At 34.5% G+C, this 17,984-nt stretch overlaps 1 protein-coding gene across 1 annotated transcript in view; it reads right to left on the bottom strand.

The window, feature by feature from the left end:
* The window catches only part of DICER1 (dicer 1, ribonuclease III), a 65,045-nt gene that overhangs the window by 22,916 nt on the left and 24,145 nt on the right, over positions 1–17,984 (bottom strand). The window contains 9 exon segments of the mRNA XM_021005138.2: positions 3,198–3,353; positions 7,930–8,719; positions 9,644–9,819; positions 9,942–10,015; positions 10,018–10,046; positions 10,333–10,515; positions 12,315–12,468; positions 12,910–13,123; positions 13,369–13,548. Coding sequence (XP_020860797.2) covers positions 3,198–3,353; positions 7,930–8,719; positions 9,644–9,819; positions 9,942–10,015; positions 10,018–10,046; positions 10,333–10,515; positions 12,315–12,468; positions 12,910–13,123; positions 13,369–13,548 — 1,956 coding nt within the window.

The following is a 17,984-nucleotide window of genomic DNA, read 5'->3' as shown; positions in this document are numbered from 1 at the left end:
AAGTGTCATAGCTTTTAGGACACCTGGTTGTTAAACATTTACCAGTACACCCCCTACTTCTAACTGAACTAAATTTTTTAATGTATGTGCATATGAAAATATAGAAATATATATGCATATATTATATATGTGTGTGTGTGTGTGTGTGTGTATAAAAAAAATATTTCCTAGTAGATCTTTGAGGGCAAGGGCAGTACCTTAACCCAAGAGGGAAAAAAGTAGTCCTCTGAAAACTGTTGCTGGTCAATACAGGTTTGTCATTCAATTCAGTTCAACAAACCTTTAATAAGTAGCTAGTGTGTTCAGAGCACTGTGCTAGGCTGTGGAAGTTTTCCTCTGGTTTGAATAAGGCATGGTTCCTGTTGTCAAGTAACATACATAAATCATAATCTGGTGGAAAGGGTATAATTTTTTTAAAAGTTTTCATACCTTTTCAATGAAAGCTCAAATTCTATGTAAACATTCAACTCAGATATCCTACCCAAATCACTCCAATATTCTTTAAAAATGCTTATTTCATAGGATTAAAATAGGAATTGTAAACTAGTTTCTTCAAATAAACAGATTTCTTGTATTCTTCCAGCATAACAAAAAGTGGATGCAGAAGTGTCAGTGATTAAAACCAAGCATGAAGAACACTGAGATGCTGTGGAGTTTTATTCTATTAGCCAAAAGGCCAAATGAAAGAGGGTTGTGGGGAAAAGAGTAAGGAATGACACATAAAATGAAAGATAATACAGTTAAAACCCAAGATGGCACCTCATACTGCACTGTTCAAAATACAAAATTAAAAGTGATTTCATATTGAAGTTACCCCCATACCACAATAATGTAATAACTTTATTCAACACAGATCTTTAAAAAGCAGAATAACTTGTCTGTATTTTTATTAGGAAGCTAACATTTTGCTAAAGATTACCCAATTAATACCATTTTTTTCCTCTAATATCCTTCCAAATTCAAATTAAATTTTAAGTGCAATTTTTGAATTTCACATCACCATGCAAATGAATTTAAATTTTCCCTTCATTATTTTCCTAATAGTTCTACTTGATCTGCCTTCTAGGTAACTCAATTTTTAGATTTTTTGCTTGTATACTATGACGAAGAATTTCAGCACCATATAAAATGCTTTAGTGATAAGTAGTCAAATACCATATTAAACCTCTGTTCCTCCAAGTAAAAAGAAAATGTAATATTTTAATAAATTTATTTCAGCTGATTTTATTGGTTTGGACCTGTGATTTCACTGGTATAAGAAATTCCCAACTATTGTGCAATTCAAAAATCTCACAGAGCTGCCTGGGCCACAGGAAGAGTAAGTGACTTCTGAAGGTCACACAGCCAGTATCAAATGCCTAGACCTGAATAAGTTTTAGCTGTGTTGTGTCTGAGGACAACTCTCTATCCGCTCACTACACTTTTCAAAGAAGAAATTATGCCATTTGGAAACATTTAATATGAATACTTAGACTATAAATAGTCATTTATGGAATGCATATTTATTTACAGGCATGGTTGTCTGTGAAACTGTAACAGGAGCTGTTGAAGCAAAATGAAAAATCAACCATTAAAAATAATGAGTACAAGTACATATAAACTAGTATTTTTTTAGCAATGTAATATAAATCTCTGAGAGATGAAATTACCCAAAAGACCAATTCTGGAAATTCAGCAAGCTCTTTTAATCAACATGTTACAGTATTACATACTCCCGTAACCCTGCTAGGTGCCCTCTGGTGGCCTTGAAGTTAAGACTAAACATTACAGATGCATTTCTCACTGCTAAGACTGAAATTTTATTTTCCAAGAAACCTATAACCTCCTTATAGTGAATTTTTGCTTGCTTGACTGTTTTTATTAAAGTTCGCAAGATGAAGAAATGAACTATAAAAAAAGACTGGGGAAAATGAAATATATTTATCAGAACTATGGAGAAAAGTTTTTTTTATTAAATAGGAAAATATTAAGGAGTATTAAAGACAATAAGATGTGATAGATATTATATTTTTAATTTTTATACAACAAAAACAATCAGAAGGAAAACAAGTAATTCAAGATGACAAACGTGAGCCACAAAAAATATACAGAATGACCTTTATGAAATAATGTAAAATGGAAAAAAAAAATCAATCAAGATAAGAGAATACAAACCATGACTACCTAAGAGGAAAAGTTGACAGAAGTAAAAGAGACTTAAGAAAGAAAGATTAAAAAGTTACAGATGACCCTTTATGCAATGAAATTCCTTAATTCAAATGTAAATAGTTGCAAAATAGGTTTAATTGGCTGCACTGATATTTTAATATCAAGTTTACAATAACCACCTAATTTTTAAAAGTTTACAAGATGAAAAACATTCTTTTCTAGCTAAAATGTAAACTGGAAAACTAAGTCTTTAGTGGAGATTAGTAATTTCTGAATTCTGCTGGCAAAAACTATCTTGCTAAAATGGTATTTATTTTACAGACAGCACAGGAACTCATGGTTAGAGATCACAAGCCATTTTTCATTCTGTTTTTAATAGTTAAGATTGCATGTTAAATGAAACAATCATTTTGAGAAACTTGAAAGCCCCCTATCTCTTTTTAAAAAGCCATTTGTCACTGAAAAAGGGTACTCTGAAAGGGAATCATGGACCAAAAAAAGAGAAACTTCCTGGCTTCAAGGAAAACAATTAGTTTTAAGTAGTGAGTAACAGACTGAAAATTACTGCAGTTCTACTAGCAAAGGCAAAATGCATAGGAATAATTGAATAATAAAAGGGCATGCAGAGAAGTCTCGATGAAACTCATTTCTACTGGGCTCTTAAAAACTAGTTCTAGTACTGCCTCAGTGTTATCACTGGACTGGATTTAAATGGTTATTTCCATTTAAAATGTGGCTAAGAACTTAGTACTCAGCAAATTTTGAAAATTCTTATGGACATTTTGTCCTAGTGAGCCCCGGGATTAATCAATTAGTTAATCAACTTTTGTTTACATTTTTAAAGAAAGAGCGATATTCACAAGAACAGACCCCAAATTTTACTTCACATATTACTAACAGATAGGAAAATGTTAGTGACAAAGAGAAATACATAGGCACCTATATAAAAATAAATACATAGGCACCTATATAAAAATAAATACATAGGCACCTATATAAAAATAAAATTATAATTCATTTACACAACAAAGAGGTTAATACAAACTTACCATTTCATCTTTCTCCCATTTATCTGTGTTACTTTTGTCTTGATTAACTACGTAACCGGGAGGAAGCCAATTTACAGGGGGATCAAAAATGGACACTACCATGCGACTGGGCAGACCTTTCTTCTTCCCAAGGCGATAGAGATTACAGTTGCTGACCTTCAACAGAAATGTTCATAAAACACCAATACTCAGAAAAATACAATGGACCTCAAATAAGGCAAAGCTGCTTTATGCTTTTGTTGATTTTTTTTCTCAAATTTTACTTTTTTTCCAAATTCAGGTCAACATTTGTCTATAATAAACATCATACTTTCCTCACAAATTAACTTCTTCCACCCACATATTTCCCCCCCGATTCCCCCCCACCAATAACTTTTATTTATGCATTTTAAAAAATGAAATCATTCACCAATATGTATCCTCTTTCCATTCTCCACTGCAAGAAAATTATAAGCAAAATCCAACCAAGAAAGCAACCTGGTTTGACAGTATATACATCATCTCACGTTGGTAGGGTCCTGCCTTTCTAAGAAGTGGAGGGAGGAATATTTCCTGTTTCTTTCTTGGGGACAAAGATCAGCCAATGCAACTAATTTGAGGCAGCCTTTTTGTTTTTCATTAACACCATAGTCATTTTACATACTGCATTTGGAATTTAACCTTCCCTTTTCACCAGTTCATACAGTTTTCCCATATTTCTCTGAATTCTTCATATTCACCATTTCTTTGTTACCATAAAAATATTCCATTAAATTCCTAAACTTCAAATTAGTTTTCCATTCCCCAATCAATAACACTCAGTTCCAGTATTTTTCTACTACAAAGTACTGCTATGCAAATTTTGTTATATCAGGGGCCTTTTACTTTTGTAACTTGGTTTCTAGATATAGATTGCTGAGGAAAGAGAAGGGAATTGGGGGGACAAAAAGTACCAACAGTTTAGTAACTTTTCTTCCATAATTCCAAATTGTTTTTTCAAAATAGTTGGTAACAGCTTCATTGACAAAGCATCTGTTTGCCCCTATACCCACTAACATTAACTCTTGCTATCTTTTACCATCTTTGATACCTGAGAAGCTGAAGTGGACATCAGAACTGTTTTAACTTTCACTATTAGTGGCAATAATTTATAATAATTTATGGCTGTTGTTAGTTAGCTAACTTTTGAGAACTTTTTTTGTTCATTGCCTTTGACCACCTATCTTTTGGAGAATGGCTCTAGATTTCTTATCTCAGATGTTAGGTTTTATTCAGATGTATCCCAAGCAAAGACCTTTTTCCCCCAGTAAGTTTCATTTCTTATCTCAGAAGCACTGATTTTATTTATACAGATCATTTTAAATTTTGCATAACTGAAAGTGTCTATTTTGTCTTTTATGATCATCCCCTATCTCTTAACTGATAAGCAATCTCCTCTTATAGCAATTGGAATAATATGGTTAAGAGTGACTAAAATGTCCATTTGACCCAGAGAGTCTACTATTAGGCATATTCCCCATGGAGGAAGATGACAAAAAGAAAGCCCCATATCCACCAAAGTATTTATAGCAGCATTTTTTTGTGTGTTTGTGTGGTAGCAAAACTGGAAACAAATGGATACCCATCCATTGGGGGATGGATAAACAAACTGTGGTACATAAATATGATAATATATTACTGTGCTTTAAGAAATAATGAATTCTGAGAAGTATGGAAAGACTTATTCGAACAGATGCAAATGAAGTCAGTAAAACACATACGACTATAATGTAAATATAAATAATAACAAAACAATCTCAACTGAATTGCATGAAATTATAATAACTAAAGGTTAGCCCCAAAGAAGACATAAGACAACACATCTTCCCCAATGTAGCTGCTGAGATGGGAGACCAAGGGTGTAGAACATTTTATACATTAATAGTGATATGCTGATTAGTTTTGCTACACTTCTTCCCTCCTCCATTTTTTTAAAGTTCTCTATTAAAAGGAATAATCTTTTGAATGAGAATTAGGGGGAAAGGTACATTGGCAAAGAGAAGTGATATAAAAAAGATACCAATAAACATTTTTAAAAATTCTTTTCCTAGCTACAGACTTTCAAGGTACTTGGGTTATCTCCTTCCATTCTTGTCTTTAAAAAAAATATGGAATTATCCTTTTATACTTAACTTTTGTATACATTTGGAACCTATGGTGGTTTATGGAATATGCTGGTCTACATCTTTTTTCTACCAAAATGTTTTCAAGTTCTCCCATACATTCTTGTCAAATAGGCATTCCCCAGTAGCTCGTCTTCTTAGATTTATGAAACACTGGATTGTGTTCAATTACTTGAGAGTTTTGCTGCTTAAGGTCCACAAATCTATTTTTCTACTGTTTAAGTGGTACCAGGTAAACTTGATGATTATAATATGGTTTATTATTATAATATATAATATCATTTGAAATCAAACAATGCTATTCTCTTCATTTCTTCTTTCATTATTTCCTTGAGTTTCTAAACCTTTTCTTCCTCCAAAGGAGTTTTTTAAATGTTAGGTTCTAAATCTGTGAATTAATTTGGTTGGCATTGTAATATTATATAGGCTCAACCCAACAATGAACAGTGACTATATCTCTAATTCTTTAATTCTTCTTTTTCTATGAAGAACATTCTATAGTTATATTTAAGTCCTAAGCGTGTCTTGGTAGATTAATTTCCACATATTTTATGCATTTTGTGGTCACTTTGCAATTTCTCTCTGTTTCCTTCTATCTTTCATTAGTACTGTATAGATATTTAATGCATTTAAATAGAACTTCCTTCACTTCAAGCTTTCACTGATGTCTCACTGTGGCACAGAAGTGTTCTCAAAAATTATTTCAGGGGAATACAAATCTGACAGCTCCTACCAGGCTAAAATGGCTTCAAAGTATAGGCCCAGTCTAAAACTATGTCTGTTGTACATGCACCAGGTTACTGAAGTTAGAGGAACTCTTGATCAGAATGACCATAAAGTGACAAGTTTTCACAGTCACAACACTCTCATAAACTAGCTACTAATTACAGAGGTGCTATAATCTCTTGACAGGAAGTACTCTACTCTTATGAAACTACAGATCCTTGAAATACTGAAGTAATATATTTTTACCTGTACTGTACTTTTACATTATCTCTTCAAGTTGCAGGAAAACATTAACAAATCTTCTAGTGATTTTCAACAATCATTAAAGTACACAACTTGAATACAAAATGGAAAATATTACAATATACAACTAACATTCTATACACTTTACCATGTTAGTATATGAATACTAAACCGAAAATTAATTATTTTTCAACTAAGAATACAGAACATAGAAAAATAAACAATGTGTATACAAAGACAGTAGATTTTAAAAATAAACTTTCCACATTCACAACTTAATGACTTAAGTAGCAAATAACTGCTTTTGATGATCAGACTAACAATTATTTAAAACAAATACATATTAGAAGCCAGTTATGTCATAATATACCCAATTATATGTACAATGGAATATCATAAATTCTTTATGTAGAATGAAACTTGGTCTTAAACAGTTAAGAAAACTTAAATTGCTTTGAAATTCAACCACAGATATAATTCTAATCATAATATAGCTCATATCACACAAGGCAGACAAACTTAAATGGGTCTCAACATATAGACCAATGATATCATGGATCCATTTAAATATCTGTGTATTTTTGAGCACAGCTCAAGTATTACTATTTAATCTTACAAAGGACATCAAAAGACCTGTCTTTTAATTCTATAAAGAGAAAAAGGTAATATGGAAGAAAATTTATATTCATATGATAATTTTAATCCTCCTCTTTGTTCTCTTTTTCTTACTATCTCTAATTTCTCCCTTTGCTTGTTAATATTATGTTTCTCTAGAAATTTGCATCCAGAATTGGCAAACATTATTATCTGCCAGGGAATTGATGATTTCCTTGAAATATTACTCAAAAAATGCCTTGAGCTTTTGCTTACAATAGTCTACCTGCCTGGAACATTTTTCTTCCTTTCTTGCCAAATCCTACCTATTCTTTAAGACTTTTATCAAAGGTCATCTCCTTTGTAAAATCTTCCCTGATCACTCTTGAAGTTCTCTCTCTCTCCTCTGAATTATAATAGCAATTATCTGTACAATTCATTTCATAATTAGACATATACTGCTTTATGACATTTCTTATTCTGCAATTTAGTACTGCTGCTTAAATATTTTACTGAAATTTAACTCCTCCCCCTGTTCATACCTCATCTCCTTAATTAGACTGCATGCTCCCTAGGACAAGGAAGGGATGTGCTGTTTTTCATATTTGCACTCTACCTCCCCTACCCCCAGTGCCTAGAATACAGCTTTGTACATATTTAGTCAACAATCAAAAAGCATCTTTTGATGCTTCATTTGAATTCAAGCAGTGAGCAAAGCAGTATACTTAAGAAAATCAGATACTCAAAGAAATTTCTAAATTTCACCACTGAAAGAGAAGCTTCATGTCAAGAGTTATACTATTACTGCTTAGATCTTTGCTGGCCACTGGAAACAGGAGGGAAATGAATACTGGAGCTCGAGTACTGATCTTGAGTAGATGCTGCCAAGTGCACAGAACAGTCAAATGATATTTTCAAAAATGATATTATATGTGAAAACACTAACTAAAATGGATATTATGCAAAAACTGGAGTCTGGTAATTATTTCTGAGTTAGTTTTGAAAGTTTAAGGTATATTACTGCTTACCTTTTTACTTCTCATGTAAGAAAGGCGGCCCTCATGAGCATCAGGGTAAGTGCAAAACAGGTATGTGGTGATTGCATGCTTTAAAAAGGAGTCACCAAGCATTTCAAGTCGCTCCAAGTTAAATCCATCACTAGCATTAGAAAGGGTCAGAGCCTGAAGAATGAGTCCAGGATTTGGGCCAAGGGTTTTTGAGGAGTACCCATTGGAAGGGCTATGTTCAGAATCAATTCTCCCTTTTGAAGTAATAGAAGTTTCTGAAGTACTGGTGGTCACTGTCACTGCCTTTGTGGGGCATCCATCTGAGGTAGATTTGTTAGCATTTCCATCAAGGTATTTATTACTCAGCAGAGTACATTCATTGTTGGGTTTGGGCTGGTTCTCACTATTGTATAAATTCTGAATGGGATATGAGGTAGTTGGTTGTACAGGTATTTCCTGCCTGTAATAATTTAGCTGATTTCCTTGGCAAAAGTCTCTATTGACTAAATCATAACTGCCATTGGCAAGATTTTTATTGTATGAAATACCATTAATTGCTGTAAGTTCTGTGGAAACTTCAATTTGGATCTTACTGGGTGACTCATTAAATAATGATCTGCAGGTCACAGACATCTGGTCATGATTTTCTAGAGAGGAGGTTCTATTAGTGCCTTGATGTGCAGCATTTTCAGGGACTACAATTGTGCTATGCTTACAGTAATTTTCATTTTCAGCTGAAGAGGAGTTAGGAATTGAGATGAAAGATTTACTGTCAATAGATTTTTTCCATCCAAAGTCCAAGTTAGGATATCTGTAAAGACAATATGATTGTTGAAAAGCTATTATTCCAAAATATTAAGTGCAAAACATAGCAGCTGATTGGAACATGCAAACATAAACCTGTAAATTTTCTCTTGGGTCAAAAGAGAAACCTTCTTCTTATCCAGACAGATCTCATTATAAGAAGACAACTTACTAAAATCTACTATGCTATAACTTATAAATGATTGAATTTAGTACAAATGGAGATGCATAGTGGAAAGAACACTCACTAGTCTTGGGAGTCAGGGGGACTGAACCTGATCATAGATCTGACATTAGTTACATGGCCTTAGGCAAAATCGGCCAAGCTCCCAAAGCTTTACACTGTTATGAACAAAGTTAACTTTGTGAATCTTAACACACGACATAAATATGAGCTTTTATTACTCTGATACTTGCACTAAAAAAAAATTTCAGGTCCCCCTCATTATTTTGATCCATCTTTATGCACTGCAAAATAAATACATAGGACTTTCCCTAGATTGCAACTAAAGTAAAGAGGGCAGAGAGTGGCAAAAGGATGTTAAGAGGAAAGAACTAAAGATTATGACATGAATTTTTTTTAAATGAAAGAATCCTTTGGAATGTCTAGAAATTAATAGGCAGGCTTTCATCTCAGAATCTCCTATCAGATCTCTTACAGAATCCTTCCATCAATGATCAAGAGTCAATCTTCTTGGGAATGTATCTTCCTTTACATAATGAAAAAAAAGGACTTAAGTTACAAGCAAAGAATGAATCTATTTCACATAATCAAACGCGCTTATTTTTAAAATTTTTTTCAGAATAACTTTTTAAAGGTATAAAAATATGAACTAATTTCAAGTTAGAAACTTCATTTATTCAATTCCTTTATAACTAGAATTTCAAACTTAAGAAAGTAAAATTTTTTTAAATAATGCAAAGGTTTTACCTGAAATCAGCCGGGAGTGATTTGACCCCTACGCCAGCATCAATGGCTGTTTGGGCTCTTAGTTCCTCTGCTGTCAAAAGGCAGTGCAGGCGATAAAGTATACTAGGGAGACAAACTGCTTTTCTCCATAATGATGCAGGAATTGGATGAATTGCACAGAGCTCAGGAACCAATATCTTTGAACAGGGGGAAAAGGATTATTTTTCCAATTATTAATTTCCAATAACCTTAAAAATCAGTCATTTTGATAATATAAAAAATTATATATAGTCATACCATACTTATGTAAAAGCAGTACCTGTTTATTTTGTAGACTTTCCCATTTGGCTTTCCTTTTTTCAGCACTACTAAGTGGAAGGGCTTTCCCCTTTGATTTAAATGGCGAGGAGTCAACAGATTAAGTCTAAAATTAGAGATAAGACTTCGTTTACTATACCAAATAGTAAAAACCAACACAAATTTTAGGTGAAAAAAAAAACATATATGTCATTACCTATAAAAATAAAGTCTTTAGTATAAACTGACTTTCAAACACAGGTTTGGAGCTAGAAGGGACCTAAGAAACCAACCTCCTCACTTTACGAGGTCACAAAAGTAGTAGTAATAAGGTAGCATTAGGTGAGATTTAAGCCCAGTTTCTCTACAGCAAACGCTCTCTGCTGCCTTCCCACACTTCAGTGACTTCTTACCTTGAAGATGTATGGTCCACATCCAGCAGTGGCTGGTTAAGATTGGTCAGGTCAAGATTGTACTTTGTTTTATAATATTCTGCAAAAGTTTCATATTCAGGGGATGGGAATTTACTGAGTGGCGTAAGATCAGTATATACATCAGCAACATAAAATCGATGAGGCTGATCAAAATTCCGATACCTAAACAAAAAGGGGGGGAACCAGGGGTAAGACTGATCAACTTTAAGTTTAGACTATTACAACTAATAGAAAATTAATTTAAACACTTTTTAGTTTGAGGTAATAACTCTAAGGATGAAAATTTAGATGACATTTAAGACAATTATAAATTTCTGATAACATATCTTAGATGGTTCATTTCAAATACACCCTAAAAATAAGATCTGCACCCAACTTTAAAAAAATTAAGGACTCAGGCAGCTAGGTGGTACAGTAGCTAGAGGACCTGAGTTCAAATATGGCCTCAGACACTTATTAGCTGTGCGACCCTGGGCAAGTCACTCAACCCTAACTGCCTCCAAAAGGAAAAATTTAAGGACTCATTGTATCTTTTACATTTCTGTTTTTTTTAAACTTCGGCGATTTACAACTATATCTTATTGTAAAGCCCTTTTAATTAATCTCATTAATTCCTATACTTTTCAAGTTTACATTACCTTAAAATGTCAGCAATGAGAATAATAAAAAAAAATCCCCAAATATCCTTATTTTGAGGTAGGGGAATAGAGTAATTACAGAAATAAGATATATGGCCTCAAATATATAGACAACCATATCCTGACTGATTTTTAACTCTCCAAGCAGGATTTCATGGCATTATGGTAAGGTTTGGCTAGAATATAATAATGACATTACTTCAACACTTGGTGGGGACACAAAATATATGCTGTTCAACAGCTAGAAAAATTCATTTCTTTAGCATTTGACTTTTTATCTCCCCTTATTATCATCATGATAGATACTTGTGCTTTGGTAAAACATCTGCACCTTTTAAGAATATTATTTCTAAATACGTTTAATAAGAATGCATATATATATATATATATAGCCTATATCAGATTGTGCACCATCTTGGGGAGGGTGGTGGGGAGAAAGGGGGGAGAAAAATGTTAAACTCAAAAGCATATGGAAGTGATTGTTGATAAATCAAAATAAATTAATAAAAGAGCATCAATAAAACATTTATTTTTTAAAAAAAGAATATTATTTCTACTTAGTTTTCACCAAGGTGGACAGAGTACAAAATTTCTAAAACTGAAAAAATTACAGGGTAAATACTTTAAGTACACCCAATCTATTTATTCAAGAAGGATATAAAAGTAAAAGTTGGTTTAGCTCAATTCTGGCTAATCTAAAGGATAATGATAATAATCACAAGGCATAATAAAACACTGCAGTGTTTTTTGAGTGACAAAAAGATTAAAATATATTCAATTTTTTAGTATTCTAATTCTTTGAAAATTGTAAACTTGTTTGATTTAACTAAATTACATGATATTTGCTATTCCCTGAATGAGTTGTTTAACAGTATTATGCTATATTTGCCACTCTCTCCTCAAAAAACAAAAACAAAAACAACCCACTCTATCACTGTAATTTATGATTTTTAATGGATTTTTCTTGGCAAAATTCTTAGAAACTACACTAAGAACTACTATTTCTATTCTACAGTAGGGATCTGAGGTTGTGGGTAAACAGAGAGGGGGAGGCAAAAGAAAGTAGGATCAGGCAAAGATGTTCTACAGAAATTAACATTTAAATTTATCTCTTCTTCCTATATTGAGATCCTTCTACCATGAAATAATCATTTGTAAACATAATTAAGTATATTAGAGCTCTGGAACAGGGTACTTAGAAATAAGAATAATAATGTTTCTATATTAATTTTTCAAAATCAATATATAAACTTTTGTGCTGGTGAGTATATCCACACAAATATACTGAAGCCCTTTAAATGAGCAAAAATGGGATATACGTACCTTGGAATGATAACTGCATCCTGGTAATCTTCTAGTTTGAAAATAAAAGGTGTTTCTTTCGTATACTGAGTACTGGGAATGCCTGTACGAGCTTCGGATTTTTCAATATCATCCATGAATTTAAAGTCAATGTCCAAAGTGCTGGAGTCATTAACTTAGAGGAAGTTAAAAAAAAAATCTTTATCTTGTTAAAAATAAAAATGACAAAGACAAGAGATTTCTAATTCTGACTACACATTACCAGATCCATCTCTAAATTATGAACAGAAAAATAAATTTTTATATCCTAGATTTAAATTGCTTCAATACTTCAAAAACCTGTGATTTCACTGAGGCAGTCCACTTTTCACCAATGCACACTGCCATTCCTCTATGGCTTGGAAGACAATTTCTAAAAGTTGCTACAGGTGAAAAATTCATCACCCTTTTACCTAGTGATGGCCACCTTAGGCTGGTGCTCAGACCACAGAAATATTGTCGATCACTGGGCCCACAGTTATCCTTTATAATTAACCATCAAAAAGAATTAGTGATTTTGTGGGATACTGGATATTTAAAGTTGGAATTTCTGCTCTATTTAAGACTGAAGCCTTACCAACATTAAGAGGTAGAACACAGTAGGCTGAATCAGCTTCTGTGGGTTTGAATTCTAGTGCAGGTTTTTCAAGCCGAAGAATATGTGAGAATATGTACTGGTGAAGTCTTGTGATCAGCTCAAGCATTTGTAAGGACAAAGTGAAACCAGATTTCTTCAACTCAATAGATATAGTAACCTCTCCAGAGCGTGTGTACACAGGAAAGTGAGGAATCTAAGCACCAACACAAAAAAGCCCCCAGCCAAAAGTTAATGATTGAATGCCATCACCTATAAACACACAGAAAATACAGATGTGAAATATTTAAATAAAAGGGAAACATCACTTTTCAAACACTGAACTTAATTTTGGGTTAATAAAAGATTCCACATAAATCCCAACCTTTCTCTGGAGAAGAATAAAGGAGAAGAGAAGGAAACAGAAAGTAACGTAGAGAAGAGGTAATAGGAAATTGTTACCTGAGGTATAGGTTTGGCTGTCAGTATTCCAAAGCATCTTGTGGTATCCTCTGGAGGATAGAGCTTTCGTCTCCTAAAGTTAAGCTCATCAGGTAAGGGAGTAGTTAATACCATCCCAATCACATATAAGTAACAGGGCTGATCAGGCTTTGGATAACTATTCCTCAAACATTCTGGAATCTATAGTTGAAGAGAGAAAAATCAGAATCACTAAAACAAGCTCATTTAAAATAATCTCAATGACATTAAGTCATTTTTCTTTAATTAAAAGCTGCAAAGAAAAAACCTTAAGAAAAAAATACACAAGATCTATAATAATCAATCAATCAAATCAAATATTTATGAAGCACCTACCATGTGCCAGGCACTGTGCTAAGCACTGAGATTAAAAAAGAGGGGAAAAAACAGTTCCTGCACACAAGGAGCTTACAATCTAACGGAAAGATGTAGGAAGATGGTCTTACATTTGTTAATGCTGAAACTTCTTTTTTACTACCTAAAATTTACAAATATAGTTTTTTAAAGAACAAAATACAATAAATTCTTTATTATTAAAAAATCAAGAAATTGAATATTCAGAAAATTTGATAACTGGTTTAGATTGGTTTACCTCAGTGGCCACTGAGTCTAGTCTAAGCCACAGACGAAAGAAATCCTCATTATGACAATTGCTCCTCTAGTTTCTGCTGAAAATCTCTAGAGGAGGAACCTACCAACTCTCCAGGAAGGCCATTCTACTTTTGAAGAGCTCTAATTGTTATAAATTTTTTTGTGGGATCGAGCCTAAATTTGCTCCTTTACAACTTCTATCCATTGCTTCTGGTTCTGCCCTCTGGGGCCAAACAGAACAAATCTAAGTTTCTTCAACATGACAATTCTTCAAATATTTGAAGACAGCTACTATGTCTCCCCTGAGTCCTTTCTTCTCCAGATCCAAACAATCCTTCTATGACATGGTTGCAATGCCCTCCACCATCTTGGTTGCTCGCCTCTTGACACTTTTGAGAGTAACAATGTTCTTCCTAAACATGGTGCCTAGAACTGAACACAATATTCCAGATGAGGTCTGAGGAAGGCAGAGTACAATGGCACTATCAATAGAGTACAAATACACCAAAGCATCGAGCCAAATGGTATTACTGAATTTTGAAGGTGAAAATATGTACAGCAAAAGCAAAACAAAACAAAATTTTGGAGACTAGGATGCAAATAGGTAAGCTGTTATTCTCTCTAAAAAATAAAGATTTGGAAATTTTAACAAAAATCCTAGGAAGTTCTTCAGACCAGTGTTGCTATATTTAGAAATCAGATCCCTGCCCCCCAAATCACAAGGCAATCTCAAAAGAATTACACAGACCTTGCTAAGCACCTGCAACTCAGCCCCTGAAACACCGATTGTAGGATTACACATCTATAGCTAGAAGGTAGTCCATTTAGTCTAATTCCCTAACTGTATAGTTGAGGAAACCAAGGCTTAGGAAGCCTTAGGAAGACACTAACCCACGGTCACGTCAGATAATAAGCATCAAAGGCTGAATATGCAGCCAGGTCCTCTGACCCAAAAGCCACTGTGCTTTCCACAGTACCATGGGCTATTACTCAGTATCAGTGCTGCTTTAACTCTTCTCTGCCATTCCAGCTCCTCTCCATCAAACCCTCTCCTTATATTCTAAAAGTATATTTTCTCTTGCCCAGTCCATTAACATCATACATCTTTTTACCACAGCTAAGTAGAAATGGCTGAAAGATGTTACTGTCACTATAACTTTCTCAAAGGAATGATAAAAATCACACCAAAAGTCAGAGGAATCTTGAAGATGGTTCCAAGAGCTGCCCTAACATGGCTGACTAGATAAAAATGTTTGAGAACTAAAGTCACAAAGTAGGAAGAAACTGGGATATGGGCCCTAAAAAAATGAATAAAAATGCAAGGTAATTCAAGTTCTCTGAAGTTCTAATAAAGATACCTTGGGGGGTAGAAAATAAAGTCATGTATTAAAAGATAGTTACATAGTTAAAACCAATGTGCATACATTTATTTAACACTATTTTTTAAAAATCAAGATGGCTCACAATTCTTGCAGTTCTCTAACTACACTCCCTACTTTAATGCTGTCGCTGGAGTCACTATTGTCATCATTCAATCATTCAATGAACATCTATTAAGCATGAGAGCAATTTCAAAATCTACTACACCAGGGGTGGGGAACCTGCGACCTTGAGGCCACATGTGGCCTTCTAAGTCCTTGGGTGGGGCCTTTTGACTGAGTCCAAGATTTACAGAACAAGTTTGGATTCAGTCAAAGGGTCACACTTAAGGACCCAGAGGGCCACATGGGGCCACAAGGCTGAAGGTGCCCCACACCTCTGTCTTGTAACTATCTGTCCCCAAATTATATATCACCATTTTCAAGATCCAAGAGACAATTACGTAAAATCTATGACTGCTGCAGAATACATGTTAATACATGTTATCTGTGCAGCTTATCTTAATATATGGTTTTAAAAATACAATAACCCATCTGTTTGAAACAACTCAGCAGACACATTTGACATTAGTGATAATGTCAATGCCCTATTTACTTTGTACCAAAGCAAAGACAAACCTAAAAACTTTAGCTATTAACTTCTAGTATAAAGCCTCCTACATGCCCTGGGCTAGTATACAGCATATAAGTTAGAATCATAATCAGAAAAACTTTTCCTACCCAATAAATCAATCAAGTGCTGATTTATTAAACATTTAATAGGTACCCAAGATCAGAGTATTATAGGAGAAAGAGGGCTGACTCTGGAATGAAAGGACATGCCAAGGTTCCAATCTTGCCTCGGCTATCATCTGTGTGTGACTTTGTGCAAGTCATTTAGCCTCCGTGACCTTCAGCTTCCTAACCTGTAAAAGGAAGGGTTTCAATTAAAGGGCCTGTGAGGTTCATTCCAACTGTATAGATCTGTGATCCTATGTACCTAGTGTTTGTGAAAGACACAGAATTACAAAATATAATCATTGCCCTCAAGGAATCTGTACTCTAGTTGAAGAGACACAATAGACACACACATAACAGAAATACAAGAGTATATAATCTGTTAAAGTGTGTGATATAAAACACACAGAACATACAGAAGTTCAGGAGAGGGAGTACAGTCAACAAGACAAGTCAACAAGCATTTATTAAGTGCTGGCTTATGTGTCAGGCACTGTTCTAAATGTTGGGAACACAAAAAAAAAGGTAAAAGAGATTTTTAAAAAGTCCCTGTTCTCAAGGAGCTCAGGGTCTAATGGGAGAGACAAAATGCAAAAAACTATGAAACAAGATTGACATAAGATAAAGTGGATAATCGATAGAGGCAATGTGCTAGCATTAAGGGGCTTGCTGCAGAAAGTGGGATTTTAGCTGGGACATAAAGGAAGCCAGGGAAGCCAAGTGGCAGAGATGAAGGAGAGAATTCCAGGCATTAAAGACAGGCAGTAAAAATGCCTGGAGTAGGGAGATAGAAGTGTCTTGTTCTAGGAACATTAAGGAGGCCTGTGTTACTGGACTGAAGAGTACATGAGGAGAAGTAAAGTATAAGATCACTGGAAAGGTAGGAGGAAGCCAGGTTATGGATTGCTTTGAATGCCAAGAGGATTTTTGATCTGATTCTGGATATAAAAGGGCGCCATTGGAGTTTACTGAATGAGGGGAGAGGGAGAGGGAACAGATGAAAGAACTGCACTTTAGGAAGATCAACAGGTGAGTGGAGGATGGCCAAGGGTGGGGAGAGAATAGAGGCAAGGAGGTTACCCAGAAGACCCTCCTCCCCCCAACTGGCTCCTCCCAGAACCTCCATTTTAAGAAGGCCTAAGCCAATCAGTTCTCCATTCCTTTCCAGGCTATATTACTGCCTCATCTCTACAGGACTTTCTCTACCACCCACCTTCTTTCAGACTCCTTTTTCTGTACTGTCTTCCCTCAGGAGAATGTAAGCTCCTTGAGGGCAAGAGCTGGTGGCTGTTTTTCTGCTCGTATTTGTGTCCTCAGCAGTTGGCACAGTGTCTGGCACCTAGTAAGTGCTTCATAAATGCTTACTGACTTGATTGTGCTTGACTTCCCGTGTGAAATGGTAGGATTTTCTCCTCTGAGTGGTCAAGGATCTCACTGCAGATGCCCAGGCTGTTCCCCCTGCCTGGAATGCATTCTTTTCTCATCACCTCTTGTTATCCTCAGATTTCAATTCAAATCCCACTTGCTGTAAAAATCTTTCCAGGTCCTTGCTGGTTGTCAATGGTTTTTTCTATTCTCAAATGACCTTGTATTTATCTGTTTCTATAGATGAAAATATAAACTTCCCAAGAAAATATAAATTCCCTGAGTACAGGGACAACTTTTTTCATTTTTATATGTCTATTTCCAGTGTCCAACACAACAGTAAGTGATTAATAAGTGTTTGTTGAATTGAATTGCTATATTATTAGGCCTGGTACATTATCACATACAAACAGAAATAACTACAGGACATGACAATCTACAGGCAGCACCTCTTCCATTTGGAGGGCACAGCTGGGTTGCACAGTGGAGAGAATGCCTGGCTTGAACTTATCTTCCCGAGTTCAAACCCAGCCTTACACACTTACT

The sequence above is a fragment of the Phascolarctos cinereus genome, unplaced genomic scaffold (genome assembly GCF_003287225.1).
Source record: "Phascolarctos cinereus isolate Bilbo 61053 unplaced genomic scaffold, phaCin_HiC Scaffold_2;HRSCAF=192, whole genome shotgun sequence".
In the NCBI taxonomy this organism is placed as follows: domain Eukaryota; kingdom Metazoa; phylum Chordata; class Mammalia; order Diprotodontia; family Phascolarctidae; genus Phascolarctos; species Phascolarctos cinereus.
Note: the sequence above shows the minus strand (reverse complement) of the source record. Positions and strands in the feature narration are given on the sequence as shown.